Below are 16,815 nucleotides of genomic sequence, written 5' to 3'. Positions count from 1 at the left end.
GAATATACATACATATTTTGGACGAAATACAGACCACATGAGCTTGCTAATATGACGAATAAAATGGGGGGTATACTCATTGGCTCCACGGTGGCCATGATTTGCACCACTACTCTGGTAGTCTCAATACGCATCGGAGTCAGAACAAGCCTGAGAACGTATGGAATTGACGATGGTATGCTAAATCTAAAGTACCGCTTTGTTGAGGTTTTGCTAATCGACATGACAGCACTAATCACAGCAAGTTGGGTATGTCAGGTGTATTGAATATTGACCCATCTGAACAAGGAACTAACACATCTATTTTCTAGGTTTTTACTATGGCCATGTGCGTTACTACTATTGTGTGTGAGTGTGGTCTTACGAGGTTCTAAGTACGATCTTACCGAGATCGGCAGCTAAATTATTTGAGCAGCGGCTCATTCAGGACTTGGACAGCACCATCAAGATGTCAGTCTCTTAGGATATGAACTTTTTCTCAAGGCAAGCAGTTAGAACTGTATTCGTTGAAAACAATGTTTTAGCTAATTCGGCACAGCTTAGTATCGCCATATCGGTGACCTACACCTACGGACTTGCGCTCGCGAAGATGTCTTTCGCCGTGCTATACATTCGAATGCTGGCGAATCGGCAGCTGATAATGTTAAACAAATGCGTCATCGTATTCCTTTGCTGCCAAGTTCTCGAAGAAAGCCTCATTCCAATATTTCAATGTCAACCAACCGCCAAGACCTGGACAGTGGGTATGCGTGGACATTGCCTCGATCTTCCTGTGCTATGGTGGTGTGGTGTAAGTCTATGCCAAACCTCAAACATCAGTTAGTGTCAGTTCTGAAGATTGACTTTTCGTGCCTACCTAGTTTGGTTTCAATCTGTGTACGGATTTGATTCTCTTCGTACAGCCCATACCCACTCTGTGGAAGTTGCAGCTGCCGTTAGTCAAAAGACTCGGTCTCATTGCAATGTTGTCACTCGGTTTGATGTAAGGTTCTATGCACGAAGTGATCTGCCATTTTAGCATGATGCTAATAGGTTTTGAAGGGTGGTGGGGATTTCCGTGATCCGTATGCACTCTGTCACTCAAATGGGACTCGATGATACCCGTAAGTATTCTCTCTGAGGTAGGGCGTCAGAGATCTAACTAATGTTGAACAAGATGACATTGCCATCCCAATCATATGGTCTGAGGCAGAGGTCAGCACCCTAATCGTATGCTCTTGCGTACCGTCGCTACGTAAACTGGCACATAAAATGCCATGTTTTCATAATATCTTCGGCTTTTCCAGCAATGACATGCAACAACGCAAGATTGAAACAATCGGCCAAGCTAGGAATAAAGCTCGGTTTGTTGACCACAACAGTGGCGGTTGGAAGAGAAACTACGGTCCCGAATCCGATTTAATGGGAACGACTGTAGCATATCCTTTGAGCGTTCTGAGCCAGCCAGCCAAGAGTCAGGTCGCAGACAGCGACGACATGCAATTGATTCTGCACAGCGCAACCAAAACCAACTATGACGTTGGCTCACTTCGTCGCCTTGAGGTGGGCTATGATTTGGAGCACAACGCTGAAATACTCAGCATACCTTCGCTGTTATACTTTCCTACAGGAACAAGTCGCGAAAAGATGAACGATGACGAGAGATAGATTGAGATATTAGATCAACAATTAGTTTTGACCATATTTATTGTCCGTTCTGGCCGCTTGTCCTCTTCGGCAAGTTGGGAATCAGGTCTGACATGAGACCAGGACTAAGCAACGGAAGTGGGACGCGGAACGGCCGGATTCTGTGGGCTGTAGAAACGCCCGTCTCGGACCACCAAAAGTCAATGACGTAGGATATGTAGATGGTCGACGTAACTGCACAAATGCAGCCCTACGACCCTGAATAATGAGCCCATGAGTTTCTTGAGAGTGCCGGAACGTCAAATTTCAGTCCACAAGACAACTAAGTTCATCTTGTCACACATCGATGCATGACACCAGGTGTAGACGTCATACCACAAAGCACTACCATACCCTTTGAGAACATTTAAACAGCCCAATCTCCCCAGCACCTTCATAAAATTTCCGAACGATTCTCGGCCGAAAAACTTAGCATCTACTAAAATTTGATATAGTGAGAAGTTACTGAAGATGGGCATTTCCCTCTCGACTGCTAAATGGCTCGCTCCCTTGTCCTTCGCCGTCGACTTCGCGGCACAGAGTTATGGCATGCTTAGCACCCCCAACATGAAAGATGTCCATGATGCAAACATTTCCTTCTGGTCACCGCAGCCATTCTTTATCGCCTGTTTCTTCTTTCCCCAGCAGCTTTTTCAGCTTGCGTGGCTGTGGCGCCTGCACAGGGCGAACCCGAAAGCCGACAACGTTGACGCCGACATTGCGACCATGGTTGACTTTGCGCCCTTCTATGCTATCGGCAACTTTTGCATTGCCAGTTAGTCGCTTCGTCTGTCTCCAAATCTTTCATCATCACGACGCTGACTAGGCTCAATTAGCATGGATGCTCTTCTGGAACAACTCGGACTTGAAGACTTCCAACGTTTTTGTCCTCATCAATAGCCTTGCCCAGCTCTACTTCATCTTCATCCGCCTCCCGCAGATGAACACGAAATCCATCAATTCCGTTCTGACTCACGTTGTTGCCAAGACGTTTGCAGGAATTGGTGTCCTGGACCTCCTTCACAATGGTTCCGTCGCCTACTTCGTCCATCAGCAACCCTCTACCACTGTGAAGGTGCTCACAGGTGTAGGCTTCGGCCTATTGTCGACTGCAAGTGACTGGATTTTTGGAGGCTGTCTTGTCTATGACCTCATCGCCCTTTCAGTTGGCCAGTCTGCTTACGGTAACGCTGGCTGGAGCAGGCTGCTTGGTATCTATGCCGGTGGCGCCGCGGCCATTGTTGGAGCTAGGAATCTACTTAAGTATAGTCCTCCTTCGCACAACATAATCTGACAACCCGATCTGACTCACAACCCAGACCTCCCTACACTAGCGAGTCTACCGCTGGCTATCAGTCTTTATAGAGTGCTTTTGATGATGGATTCAGCTTGATGGCCTGTAGCCTTGCGACGAAGCATAGTGCTGCTGGGCCACAAGTTTAAACTATAGGGGGCATTTGTTATCCATGGATTGTTTAAAGCAGTTGCTTGCTATAGTACAGCATAGTCCGTACTTTCACTTGTGTGATAAGTGCTATTTTCAAACAATTCGTTGGGAGTTGGACGCGATAGTTCTATTCTTCAAATGTTTATTTCTCTATATGGTATCATTCATAGCTCATGTATAAAAACGCCTAGTGTCCTACCAACGCCATTTGGATCTATATGCTCACTCAACTATTTAGTCGGCGCCCAGTTTTTTAACCACTCCCGTGCTTTGTCTAGGTCTCCAGACGCAGCCTCGCACGCTGCAATACACCATTCAAAGTCCCACACACCCTCGCCCGCCAGCATTTCTGCCAGTTTTCTACGCCTTTGAGAGCCCTCGTCGACACAGAAGTACATTGGTTCTTGGAGTTGAGGTATTTCCTGGACAAGAGGCTTAACCAGCGGAAGGGCAGCCTGTGCACTGGCCCCCTTGGCCTCAAGGCCGAGATTCGTCCTACCTGACCGACACCATTCGTTTCCACACCACTTCTTGCCACAGCCTGTCATCAACTGGCCGAGGTATCTTCTCTCGATGCGACGACGTAAAGCCTTGCCTTCAGGATCATGCATGCTGACGTAAAGAGGACCAAAGCACAGCGAACAGAGGCCAAGCTCATTGCCAGGTCCTTGTCCCATTGCTGTGCCTGCACCAACGGCGCCGGCGTTTCCGACGCCGTGGAGAGTTCTACCGCAATTGGCGTTGCGGCAGGTATCAGGCTTTTGCCGAGAGACCTTGTCCAACTCATGATGCTTCATATGGGCTGTCATATCTCGCATGCGGACAATCTTCCCGCACAAGTGACAATCCGTGGTTCGAGCGCCATCTGCTAACTCATGGGCAGTGAGGCCAGAGAGAATAGTCTCGGCGGACGGATTGAAGGGATCGCCTTCTTGTGGCACCTCGAGATGACAAAACTGACAGAGAATCAATTTCCCCGGGCATACACTTGTACGATGAAGCGCCAACTCCACCAATGACGGAGCCGTGAAATCGCAACCCGGACACTGGCGTTCTGCGTGACGCACGCCGTCGTGCTTGGTTTTACTTGATGGCGAATCGCCAAAAGCGTCGTCATGGTCACAGTGCCAATGCGCCTCCCATTCCGGTGAACCCTTTTTGAAAACATGTTTGCATTTGGTGCAAACAATGTTGTTCCTAAGGCAGAAATTCTGGTGAAGAACCATGGTTCGTTTGGGAACCCACTGCCGGCAGTTCTTGCATTGTTCCTCGTCCGGTGATCTCGTTTCACCGTTGGTCAAGTCAACCGGTATATCTCGCGATCCTGCTGCAGCCGCAACACTGGCCCTCAGCCGGAAGTGAACTGGCACAGGCGCGCCGGAATCGCTCGTCAATGGGTAGCCGTGAACTGAAATAAGAAGTTGCTCGGCATTTTCAAGTTCGACGTTGGTCGGTTGAATGGTGATAGTCTTTGTTCCCTCTGACGCGGGTCCAAAGTCCCCAAAGACATGCTCGGAGTCGCGGGGCTGGGCCCGTTGTCGGTTCGACTTGGGGCTGATAAACAGGTCTACTGCATCAGGACCCTGCAGTCCGGAGAGCTCAACAGTCAAGGGGCGACTTCGGTCCCAGGACGATAATTCGTAGTCAACGTACTCTCCGGGTAGAACCTGTCCCTCAACAGCCTTCCACACGTCAATCTCGCCTCCTGTTGAACTACCGTTCGCAGAACCTGGCTGGGCCTTGGCCATGATCTGGCGCATAGTCTCGCGGGCTTGCTCCTCGTTGAGCGCCTCAATATCAACATCCAGGTCCGTATCAACTACACAGATGCCGTCGCCCTCGGGGAGAAACTTGTCGACAAGGAACTTGAACTGTTCGCCTTTGACGCCGCGGACAGACAAGACAGTATCCCTCGTGAGGGTAGTATAACTTTCGCGTAGCTGTCGCTCAAGCAACGACTTCCAATCATCCGGATTGTAACCTGCTTCAAGCGGCCTGAGACGAACGTAGGTGCCCTTGGGCAGCTGCTTGGCGTGCACCGTCACCCTCGGCTGCGTGTCAAGCAGCATATCAGAGGTTGAATCGATGGGTTCGTTGGCGGGGCCCTCGTTTCCAAAATCGGTAGGCAGTATGCCCAGAGCCTCCAAAAGGTATGTGCCCAGTGCAATATCGCCTTCCTCGGCAGAAAACTCGCGAATGCCTGCGTATACGGTGTTTCCATTCTTCTGGTTCACAAGGCGGAACATCAAGGGATTCGGCAGTTGCTGGGATGTGTCGCCGGTATGGCTCTGTTGCTGGCGCGCATATGGATTGAAGGGATCGTAGGAGGTGAATGTCGAGTTGGACGGTGCGGGTGGTCTGGGGGACGCTGCGAGCAGCTGTTCGAGGGCCGATTGGGGGAGGAGGATCTTGTCGCCGCGCAAGTCTCTAGGGACAGCTTTGGCAGGAGGCAATACGGAGAAGGGCGCAGACCACTTCAGCTCCGGCTGGGGGTCCTCCATGTTGTATCCGTGTGTTCGCCCGAGTCGTCTTTTGCAGATGCGGTAGTTATTCTTCCCGTTTCGTTATGTCTTGATGGAGTGGTGGGGTGGAGGGGTGGAGGGGTAACCGAGGAACTGTTCTTTCGCAAAGTGAAGGCTCGGAGATCGGGCTGTTGTAGGTCGTCATAACCAAAAGAAGAAAGATATCGAAGGAAGTGGAGGAAACGACGAGAGAGGAAAATACTCGTGCATGCCGGTTGGAGGCTGCATCATCTGGAAAACACCATGGTGCCGGTCGCGATGAATCAGCAGGATGATGGGATTCTTCGGGATTCCACAGAAATGTATGTAATTGCGGTTGGGAGTCTGCCGCGCACCGGCGCTGTGCACCAGCCACATGACAAACTCAGCGCCACATGATGCTAAGCCTGTCCTGGCTAGCTGGCGCCACATCCTGCCCAGCTTCCAAACTCACCGCCCGGAGCACAGAGGCCCGGATCCGGGGGTTGATTGAACCGGCTGCCGAGACTGGTTCGTGGCATGGGTGGAGATTGGATGACGCCACTGAGAAGGACTGTGCGGCCCGATTGGGAAGTACCGCAGTGGCTCTGGTGGCTCGGTGATTTGGTCGGCGAGTGGCTCACTCAAAACAATTAAAGCAGAAACAAAACGACTCCTCGGTTGCTCAAATAGAACTGAATCATGATGCGCAGCAGCCAAGAAGCTTCATGCCCCGAGCCGGCTTTGCAATGCGCCCTCCGTTGCCAAAAACAGCAGAAACAAAAATGGTCAAAACCCCCGACTCCGGACTGCAACTCCGTCACCCCCGGAGCAGGCCTGGCTAGCGGATCAGCGCGCCGAAACACTGCCCAAAATAGGCAAGGCAACCCTCCTGTGCCCCCAAGCACCCCCAAAATGCTTCCCATGCAGGAAACAAATATGGCGCTCTACACTAGGCATTGACGGATGAGCACTATGGTTGCAATGCTGCAGCTTCAGGATGGGGGTAGCGTGGTCCAGTATATGCACGGCGAATGGAGCAAGATCCGGGATTGGATCAGTCCAGGTCGAGCAATAGAATAAGAAACATTCCACGGTGGCGTGCCGCTCCCCGGTTGGGGTTGGTTTGGCGTGGTTGACGGTTGACAGGGTGGGATATGGGGCGAGACTGCCAGAGTGCAGCGCCGCGGAGTGACAGCCCTTACCACAAGGCCTATCGCCAGCCAAGCCTGTGACTAGGTGTTGGGGAGGTGTTATTGGGATTGTAGGTAGGTGACCATGGTGAGAGCTCCGGCAGGGCTACTCCCAACCAAGCTTTTACTTGCGCCCTTTGGTCAGGAACAGCGAACAGCGAATAGCGAGCAGCTAGCCAGAGCGGGTGGTGCGGCCAGATAATGGTGGACCTACCTGCGCAACTCTATTCACTAAGTCAAGCACGGCAGGTTTAAGCGGTTGGAGCGGCTAATTTGTCGGTCGTCAGGTTGTGTAACTCTTTCAAGACATGCCCAGCTCGACACCTTTCATTGGAGCTTGGATCCCGTTTCTCCTTTTTTTCCTTTTTTTCTTCTCCTGCGCGGCATGCGATCTGATGGGATGGGGGGTATGAGATCAAACGAAAGCATCATGTATCCCTCCTATCCGTACTTTCTATCCAAGGGGAGTTGGGAAGCTGAGCTGCGCTTCTAGATCAACGCCCAGCCGAACCAGGGACGCCTGTCTGGCTGCCCTTCCTTCTGCGTAGCCGTGCGAATGCCGTGCAATTACAGAGACCCTCCTCCGGTTATCTCGGGTGAGATTGCTCGCGGATATGCGCATCTGGGCTCACCTGCTCATCTTCATATCCGCAGAAGCTCAAATGAGATGAGAAGCGCCCAGGGCACGCCTGACCTGATGCAGTTTGCCTCGCCTCACCACTCCAGTCCCTCTTCCCATGGCTCCATTCGTTCCCATCCTCAACATCTCCGTCCACCGCCTCCCAGTTCCGTCTGCATCTTACCTTTGCTCTCTCCCCCAGTTGCCGCGTACCGCATCACGGTCGCATAAACAAACCCATGCATGGCACGGAGCATGGCAAGGGGTATGGTATGTGGCTCCCAGTGACAATCAACGTCGACGTCAAGGTGCCAGCGCAGCGGACCTGCTATGTCTATGTTGCTCTGCAGCTGCCAAGACCGCACCAGACGGCGGGTTGAAGCTCTTCCGTTTCAACCGTACTATTCTTTGTCCCCCTCCCCCCTCTGTTCCAATATGGCTCCATCCACTGGGTATGGATCCTTCTCTCAGGGTCCGGCCCAACCGGGCTAACCCCAGATACTACCGCGCTACCACCTTCTGCCGACAACACCTGCCCTGCTGGGGAAGCTAATGGCAGCAGATGGATGGGGGGCACCTATGACTCCTGCGTCTTCGCTTGCGTTGCGTGCGTTGCGTTGCGTTGTGTTGCTTTGCTCCAGCCTCTAGGATGAGGGACGTGGGCAGGGACCTGAAGGATGGGGGTGTGAGCAACTTGGACGTCCATCCACTTGGGAACTTGGACCGGTCTAGCCTGCTGGACTCTAGCCTGCCCGTGCTGCATCTCTCGGCGCATCTTGTCGACGGAATGTTTGTATCTCTGCGGCGGTTGATCCCAAGGTCCCTTGCTCGATGTGCATTGGCTTCCCTGCCTGTCTTGCCTCGCCTCACGGAGTACCTCTTCACCGCAAAACACCAGGTAGACCGGTCCCACGTTTCTTGTCTGGCCTTGCCCGGGCGTTGGCCTGCCGTCCACGCTCTTGTACTTAGCAAGGTTCGATGGCGTAGATATTTAGACCGACCACGCCTTCCTCTCAAGAGCGGCTCTGGTTTGGTTCACCACTTAGCAAAGCTCTCCCTCTCCCATGTAAACTCGACACCATCTCCGTCTAGAAGCCGACCGCAATTGCGCCAGCGCCAGTGATACCGCCCGACTTATCTTGACGGCCATCCTGTCGTTTCCTCGTCCTCCTCTTTCTCCTCACATCACCACCGCCACCACCACCCGCCTCCAGTCTGATCGCCGCGAACCCTCGTGGTTTACGGCCGTCGCGTAATAACTCGTCTCTGTTCCCCCGATCAACCCCCTCGCGCGCGTTCGCCGTAACATGCTCCAGGACGTCGACGACGCCTACACGCTTTACGAGAACCCGGCCATAAGTCTCCTCTATCTCCTCTCTAATCCTCTCATCCTCGCCCATACCGCTCCTCACCTCCCCGCCTATGACCTTCTAAGCCTTGCATCAACAAGCCGATCATTTAGAGAACTCGTCAAACACACGTCTGGTGTTTTCAGGCACCTCGACCTCACCCAAGTTCGCGGCGCGCAATTCGACGTTGACGGCATTGATCGCGGAGGCGAAGTTTGGCGCAACGCCCAACTCGACGAGAATTTGACCGAAGATGAGTGCGTCTAATTATCCCCCTCCATCCATCCAACGGTCCCTTTTCCCGGCCGGGGAAGCTAGTCGCTGTGGGGGCGCCGGGACGATCCAACGGCGGTGCAAAGAGTCGGCTGACACGATGACCTCAACAGTTTTTACTCGGGTCCGTTGAGGGGCATCTTCTCCAACATCCGCCGACAACACATTCTCCAAGATGTGCAGACGCTGATCCTCGACGGGTTGTCCGTCACTGCCGAGCTCTGCCACGAAATCATCCTCGACCCAGCCTACAGCGTGCGCATCCTTTCTATCCGTGGCGTCAAGAACCTCAACGAGCGCAAGCTTTGCGGTTCCCTCCAGTATGCCTGCAGGCCGTCGCGACCGGAGGGCATGCCTCGCCTGAAGGGCATGTACGTCTTTGGCGCAAAAGAGAGTCCACGGTTACCGATGACGGCCGCAGGCCTCTCTTCTGTCGCCATTTCTCACGCCGCGCAGATCAGCGCAGGGTGGAACGCCAAGTCGCAGCAGGCGTTGAGCTCCTCCCTGCGGAGCGAGGGAGAGGACTGGTACCAGAAGAAGGGCCGCATCATCACGCGCCCGCTGGCCGAGGAATGGGCCAACACCCTGGTCGACTGTCACGGCATCATTGCTTTTGATGCTGTGCCTTGCGCCGGCCCTCATCACACCAATTCGCCTGCGTATGGCAAGGTCAAGATTCCGGCCTCCGCCAAACACTGGGCCGTGGCTACGGTCGCATTGGGCGGCTGTGCCGGGTGCGGGGCCTCTCCCGAGGGCATGACAGTCCATAAGGACACCTCCGCGATCCAACGCCCGCTTCTGTCGCCCCCGCCTCTATTGACGTCGTCGGTCAAGGGTGCCACCACTCCGCAGCTTGCTCCAGGATCTGGTTCATCCTTCGTAGCACGATGCGTCGACTGCCTCCGAGAGCGGTACTGCGCAGGCTGCCACAAGTGGTGGTGCGAGGAATGCTACCAGACGCCGAGCACCGCGGCCGAGCTCGCCGACACCGACATAATTGTCGTTGACGCCGAGGGCGGCGCCTGGGTGCAGCACCAGGAACACGAGAGCCAGCCCAAAATCAAGGTACGAAACGGCGCCTGCTTCCCGGACTGCACCGTCGGCGAGGTCATCGATGCGCAGAGGGTGTTGCTGGGCTGAGTCGGACGTCGTTTGTCGTCTGGCCTAGCCTGTTCCAAAGTGTATGCCACAATGCCGTCTATGTTCCTCGTCGTCCATTGTCTGACTCTGATTTGTTGCGAAACCATGCCTGCCCACTGGGGAAATCTGTCGATGCTAACTGAGATCCATCTAGGCTCGCATCGCCAAGAGCTGTTGGGAGTGTGGAAGCAATGTAAGTTCCAAGGCTAGACCTGGGTCTATTGTCGACCTGGACCCAAGCTGACGGCAACAAACAGTGCCACGATTGCATTGAACTCACCCAGAGGCTCTGCAGAGGCTGCTGCGGCGGGTACTGCATGATACACAACGAGGGGTCAACCTCGACTTTCGTAAGCCCTACCTCTCACCAACCGCATCTTGTGGCAATGCTAACGTTTTTCGCAGTGTGACTGTCCGATCCCCAACTCCTGTGGAATGCGCCAAGATCGCTGACTTTTGTGCAGGGTGCTCAAGCCGCGGCCGTTTCTTGCGACACTTGTAGAAGCTTCTGGACTCAGCAAAACGGCACAACTCGTCGACGACCTCGTGTGTTGTTTTCGCCGTCGACCCCCTTACAATCTTCGCCCACAGTAATCCGAATGGGGTCATAGGATGATCCTCAAAGATGACTGAAATTCCACGACCATCTTTTTCTTTCCATCAGGTCACTCAATCGTGGCCCGAAGCTCCCCACTCGCCCATTTTGGTCATCATAGGCAACCGGCATGGATTGGGCATTGCCCGGACACTACGCTACGATTGACTTGGCTCTTGCAGGCAGTGTTTGTTTTTTTCCAGCTCGGGCAAGTTTCATTGACAGGCGACAGGTGCTTGTACATTGTGAGATACCCCTGAATCGAAGCGTTTGAGTCGTCGGTTGCCAAATAGCTAGCGGTAATAGACCACCTCATTTCTCTCCTCACTAAAGTACACGAGGCAATGAACTATACTACTCCAAAGATGCGTGCAAGGCTGCTATCCCATTCCTCCCGATGCGTTGATCATCATTGACCCCTCGCCATCCTTTGGATTATATGACTAGCACATTGTCTAGTATTAGTCGCTAAAACATCGATATTACTTGCATTGGCTCATGATTTGGATCACTTCAACTGCTGAACATAAGTAATGGGTTTTTGGTACGCTCTTTTGCTGACTGGAACTATGGTAGGACAGGGCCAATGAATGATGTGGGCGATATGGCGTATTATGAAGCCATCACCGAACCCGGGGACGCCGGGGATGCTACAGGAACCTTTTTTCTCGTGGTCAGTTACGCATCTGACAACTTCAGTCCTTCGTACAAATGCTTTGCCCCCCTCGAAGGAATCTGCCCCCAACTCTCTCGCTGTCACGAGTCACAGGTGTTGGGTCCCATGGGAGTGTTGCGCATCATCGTAGCCTAGAGTCAATTATGCTTCAAGAGCTGGGCGCGATGCCCCGAGAATAATCTCACGCATGAATCGACAAGCCAGCAATACCGCCCTTCCCTCCAGTATTACCTTGTTGACTTGGCATGAATGGGTGACTATGCCGGCAGGAATATCATGCGGTGCCATCAAGACAAAAGCCTGTCCTCCCAGAAAGCTTGTTATCACATGGCTGCGTGGAGTTGTTCCGAGCGAGTGTGGGACCTTGCCCGACAGTAAAGCTGGGAGGAGGTTCCACGAGCTTACTCTGACAGAACCCCTTGTGTCCCCCCTCTCCTTCGTTTGACATCAGCAAACTGGGTCCCGGTCACCTCAGGCGACCTCGTGGCAATTTCGACTCCGGACCGAACAACGTCGGTATGCTTACTACTCTCGCTTGGAATCATCCAGTCGCTTTTTGAAGCCCACCGCCAATTTGCAAGCAGTTTTTGGTCCCAGCAGCTTTCATTTTTGGAACTCGGACGCTTTGTCTCGAACGAACGTTGTCTATTACCAGCTCTAGGCTTCCTCGGCTTACAAGCTAGTCCTTGCCCGGTCAAAACATGGCTCTCATGGCCTTTCGTGTGCTAGTCAGCGAACATATCCTTAGGGGTCCTGCGTGGTAAGTTGCACCACCGCCTGGCATAGGGGTCCAAGGGTCTCTGCTGTAATCCGAGGGTCCTTTTGCTCTTGGAAGCATCCTGTTTGGCCATCTTCTCTCTTCAAACATATGCAGGCGATCGCCGATCGTGCTACCACCAGGTTAAGGTTCGAGTAGGGGTCTTTCGTCAACATGGGAATCGTATGGAAACGAAGGAGCTTTCTCTTCGGTGGCAGTTGTGGCATGATCCGGAAAAGAAGCTCCAGCTGATCACGCAGGATTTCAAAAGTTCACCGTGCTTCACCCGGAGATGACTCCGGTCTCTTGATTCGATGTAACCTGAGCTATCCGAGCTTTGCAACGTCCCAGTGAATACCTCTCACAAGGCCCCGCCGCGCCACGACTCTGACGGGGAACGAGGAGTCCTATCCACGAGTTCGAGGGAGACAACTGATAAAAGGTCACCTCATCCTGGTCCACGAAACGACAAGGAACTGGCAAAGCAGCGTATTTGAGATCAAGTTGGACGCCTCCTGGTTGCTTCGACCTTATTCACAGTTCACACCGTCCAACATGGCCGTCTTCTTCATGTCGCTAAATATCTTTTATCTCTTGCTTTTGTGCTCACTGGCAGTGACAACTGACGCCATAGACGACACACTGTACCCGGATCTCGTCAGATCACTGAGAACAAGTCCGACAGGTCTCGACAAGCTGAGCATCATTCCCAAAGATGAAGACTGGACGTTCAACTACTTCGCTCATCGATTCTTCACCCGCAACCCTGGCGGAGTCGTCAACGCCAATGCCGCTACATTTCCAGCAACCGTGGGCAACGGCATGACCATGGCTTGGATAAGTCTCGGTGCCTGCGCCATGCTGCCGCCACACTACCACGCTCGTGCTTCCAATTACGTCGTATCGATTGAGGGAACTACCGAGACCTACATGACTTTGGAAAACGGTGCTCGCGTTGTGAAAACAACTCTGGCACCGGGAATGATGACCATATTTCCTCAAGGTAGCCTGCATACAATGCAGAACACTGGTGGGCTCTTCCCCCTCCCCCTGATCAGAAAGGGCTGACCGTCCCAGGCTGCGAAAACGCTACTCTGATCTCGGCGCTCAGTTCGGAAGATGCCGGCACACAAAACGTTGCTAACGGGCTCTTCGACCTTCCTCCCAATGTGGTTGCCGCAGCGTTCGGCGACAACCCCATTTCAGCCAAGTTTGCGCAACTTCGACGCGATATTCCAGCAGTCGGGACAGGTGCATCGGTTGGCTCTGCTGAATGCCTGAAGCGGTGCGAAATCAGAGGCTCCATGTAGGTGGCATTTCGTGCATACATGCCTCAACCATTCAGGGGCAGTCTGTCCCACCATCGACGAGATTCATAGACAGGCCCCGCAAGGTCTTTAGGGGCGCCTAGTACAAATGCCTTTGGATGTCAATTTCCATTCGAACAGCGTGTTTGGAGGTTGCAACGACTGCTTCTCGCCGTTAAAGGTAGGCTGGTGCTGCTTTGGTTTTATAGAAGCCTACAAAGCATAATAGGCATACCCGAGACCAGGCGATGGATATGAGAGTTGCCTGTAGCCAACGTCTCCAATTCGGTTATATAGAGTATTCGTAATTCAGTCACCGGTATTTCCAGAACCGAATTTGCGAGCAACCCATGCAGCGCCGTACTCTTCATATTCCTGCTTCGTGGCAGAAAATTTGAGAATGTCAGGATGCTTGGCCAAGTTGGCACCACCCTGCCAGGTGCTCGTGATAGGATTGACGGGATGCGCGACTCTGACAATGCAGGCATCCGGCACTCTCTTGACAAGCTCCTTCTCGAGACGCTGGATAAAGCCAGGGAATAAGGCGTTACCCCCAACGACGACGATATTAGCCAACAATCCGGGCCAAAGTCCGATGGGAAGCTCGGACAAAGACTGCATTATGACATCTGCAAGACCGGGTTGGCGGAGGCCAATATCGGAGGGCTGAAAGAGTAGCTCAGGAACGGAGAAGCGTTCGTTGCGGAGCGTCAAGACATCTTCGTCGTTATCCGCGGCCCTCGCCGCCATCTTCTTCGCCTTTGTGTGCATAGCAGGGTCATAGTCTCGAACGATGCCCTTCGTACGGCTGTGAAAGTCGGGCAAGACGTAGTCTTTGGCGATACCAGCTCCAGTTACGTACGGCTCTCTCTTCTCGCCTCTGGTGCCCTTCCAGGTTTTCTCAAGGTCGCCGTTGAAGTCCATAGAAACATAACTGGCTTGCTCCTTAATCTCGTTGACGATGTAAGTATCGTTACGCATATCGTAGTATCGCAGGGAGAGAAGGCGTGTTAGGTAATTTGTCATGAGTTTCCCGCCGACGTCGAGTCTGCGGACAGCAGAGTGCAGCGGTCTCCCGTTGAGGAGAGGCATGACAATTGTGTTGGAGTAGCCGGAGTCGATTAGTAGCACAACTTCGGCTGGGAGTTGGGGCGTCGCGTTTGGGTCTCGGGGAGTTTGGAGAATGCCTTGGATATCGTGGTACGCGTTGAAGGAGGCACCTGTGAGGGCAATGTCAGTTGAGGCGTGCCATCGAAGGGGCGGTGGAACGATGTACCTATCCCCCGGTAGTAGCTCGCAAACTGGTACTCCTCGAATACGATTTGGTCGCAGTTTGATTGTAGAATAGGCAGCGAGCCTGGCTGCTCTGTCAGAAGCAGTCTGGTCTCGGTAGGATCGCATTTCTGCGGTGCGTTGTCGTCAAAAAACTCGTGGTCCCAGATCTCCTTCTGGGCTTCCCAGTTGACAATGAAGCCCTTTTCCACCGGTCGTCGAAACTGTATCTCTCCAAAGTCGCGGCACTTCTCAACATCTGACCCGACGTAGACCTTCCTCGCTCGGTCTCTGGCGATGCAGTTGGGGATCACTCGGGGCTCTTCGGTGAGCTCGTCGGAAACGAAGCCGGCTTTAATGGTGTAGGCGCCATTGTCGAGGACAAGCGTCCGGGAAGGGGGCGCAGGGCCTGCAGATTTACTCTTACGGCCGCCTGCCATCGGGAGAAGACACACTGTTGCAAGTGTGTGCAGAGCAAAAAGGCACCGAACTTGACTTTTCTCGAGGTCTTAGCTCTGCAAGCTCACCAATTCTGTTGGCGATTTCCATTGGCTGCTTCACCGAGGTGGACCAGGGTCAATCGGGGGTCGGGGAAAATGTGCCCAACGCAGTCGCTGACGTAATGCACGACCGGGAAACTGTTCGAGCTCCCCTCCTCTTGACCACAGACACCTGCGGCAGCGGATGAGATTGTTGTTTGACTTCACGAACGCCAGTGTCGTACTCTGTTTGGGGTTTCTAAGTTCAGTGCCCGCTCAATGTTAACCTATTCCCCCTGACTCCCTCCAAAGTTTGAAGGTGTTTTACCTTGGGCATGAAAGCCTTCAAGTTCTGTAATAGCTGGAACGTGGTACATCTCGCCCGTATGTCTTCACTCTGGGTTGAACGGATGCATATAGAATCATACGCAGACGCGTATACACAAACTCGGTTTAAAGCTTCAGGTCGCAATCTGGCATCCCGATCTCCTGCTCCCATCCCACAGCTGATTGACCAACACTATTGAGCAAGAACTGTTCGAACACGGAATGTGATGTGTCGGGCCAAAAGATTTGTTGGAATGAAAGCACGTGCAAACGTATTTGATTTCATCCTCAACCCTAGAATCCCACGAAATATTGGGGCAAAAGCAAGCTTCCGGCAACGAAGTCAGATTTGGATGTCCTGGCACTAACTCCGGGACAGCTTACCTGACTCACGGCACACGGGAACTGTCCGACGTGTCGATAAACCATCCCCATACCTCATGGCAATGTTACACCGATCGACGACCTGCGCTCTTGAATTGGCAAGCACTCGTGCACAGCAAGTCATGGGCCATTCATATTTCCATGGCACCAGGGCAGGTTTGAAAAACTATTCACCGCTGGCAGGGGAAGAAGATAAGGCCGATAGGCTAAGGTGGACGGTGGAAGAGCCATGGCCTAACGTGGGGTGCAGATGGCGTTTTGACGTTCTCACCGCTGCTAACATGGTGGGATGGTTGTCTCAGAGGATCACGCGGCAATGTCACGGCACTGGTCACAGAGGTAAGGCGACGGACGGCCGGGGCTTTGTAGATATGAAGGTGGTGTGTGGCTGGGCGCATGAAACCTCAAGAGACGTCGTGGGAAAGGTCAGTCTTCAGCAACAGCATGTATGTCAAGAGTCCAGATGCCGGGGTTAGTTGAGGCAGAATACGAGCGAGCGAGGCGTGGGAACGCACCCCGACTATTCTGTAAAGAAACCTTGAAAAGCGGCACATGTCGACCGCGCATTACAATACAGGGTACGACGCATCAAGGCGAGACTGCCACAGTACCTAAATGTGGCTCAACAAAGGATCAAACGAAAGATGCAGGTCTAGCATGAATGACAGTACATGCTCGGCTCAGACCAGCGGCGTTCAAGTTGGGTTGATGGGGTGGTTGTTGAGGTGCATTGCTTGGCGGAAGCGGTTGACACGTGGAATGAGTGCAGATCAAAGGGCGGTGGATTCGATTCCGGAGCCTTGGCCGCAGCAGGCGCTCAAGCCCGCAAGGCACCATAGCTCTGCAGGACAC

The 16,815-nt window shown here is 53.3% G+C and overlaps 5 protein-coding genes across 5 annotated transcripts; 3 read left to right on the top strand and 2 right to left on the bottom strand.

Annotated features, from left to right (window-relative positions):
• Positions 1-2,136: 2,136 nt before the first annotated feature.
• Positions 2,137-3,030, top strand: EsH8_X_000735 (uncharacterized protein; the record flags this gene model as incomplete). Its single annotated transcript, XM_083274823.1, has 3 exons — positions 2,137-2,440; positions 2,502-2,928; positions 2,985-3,030. The coding sequence occupies 3 exons, from the start codon at positions 2,137-2,139 to the stop codon at positions 3,028-3,030; spliced, it is 777 nt and encodes a 258-aa protein (XP_083120215.1).
• Positions 3,031-3,342: 312 nt separating this feature from the next.
• On the bottom strand, positions 3,343-5,613 carry EsH8_X_000734 (uncharacterized protein; the record flags this gene model as incomplete). Its single annotated transcript, XM_083274822.1, has 1 exon — positions 3,343-5,613. The coding sequence occupies one exon, from the start codon at positions 5,611-5,613 to the stop codon at positions 3,343-3,345; it is 2,271 nt and encodes a 756-aa protein (XP_083120214.1).
• Positions 5,614-8,711: 3,098 nt separating this feature from the next.
• On the top strand, positions 8,712-10,619 carry EsH8_X_000733 (uncharacterized protein; the record flags this gene model as incomplete). Its single annotated transcript, XM_083274821.1, has 5 exons — positions 8,712-9,010; positions 9,140-10,091; positions 10,321-10,359; positions 10,424-10,516; positions 10,572-10,619. 5 exons carry the CDS (start codon positions 8,712-8,714, stop codon positions 10,617-10,619), a joined length of 1,431 nt encoding a protein of 476 aa, XP_083120213.1.
• A 2,130-nt stretch (positions 10,620-12,749) lies between these two features.
• Positions 12,750-13,504, top strand: EsH8_X_000732 (germin family protein; the record flags this gene model as incomplete). The annotated part of the gene is made up of 2 exons (XM_083274820.1): positions 12,750-13,224; positions 13,272-13,504. The coding sequence occupies 2 exons, from the start codon at positions 12,750-12,752 to the stop codon at positions 13,502-13,504; spliced, it is 708 nt and encodes a 235-aa protein (XP_083120212.1).
• A 306-nt stretch (positions 13,505-13,810) lies between these two features.
• Positions 13,811-15,213, bottom strand: EsH8_X_000731 (beta-lactamase family protein; the record flags this gene model as incomplete). Its single annotated transcript, XM_083274819.1, has 2 exons — positions 13,811-14,721; positions 14,778-15,213. 2 exons carry the CDS (start codon positions 15,211-15,213, stop codon positions 13,811-13,813), a joined length of 1,347 nt encoding a protein of 448 aa, XP_083120211.1.
• Positions 15,214-16,815: the final 1,602 nt, after the last annotated feature.

The sequence above is a fragment of the Colletotrichum jinshuiense genome, chromosome 10 (assembly GCF_051148585.1).
Source record: "Colletotrichum jinshuiense chromosome 10, complete sequence".
Classification (NCBI taxonomy): domain Eukaryota; kingdom Fungi; phylum Ascomycota; class Sordariomycetes; order Glomerellales; family Glomerellaceae; genus Colletotrichum; species Colletotrichum jinshuiense.
Note: the sequence above shows the minus strand (reverse complement) of the source record. Positions and strands in the feature narration are given on the sequence as shown.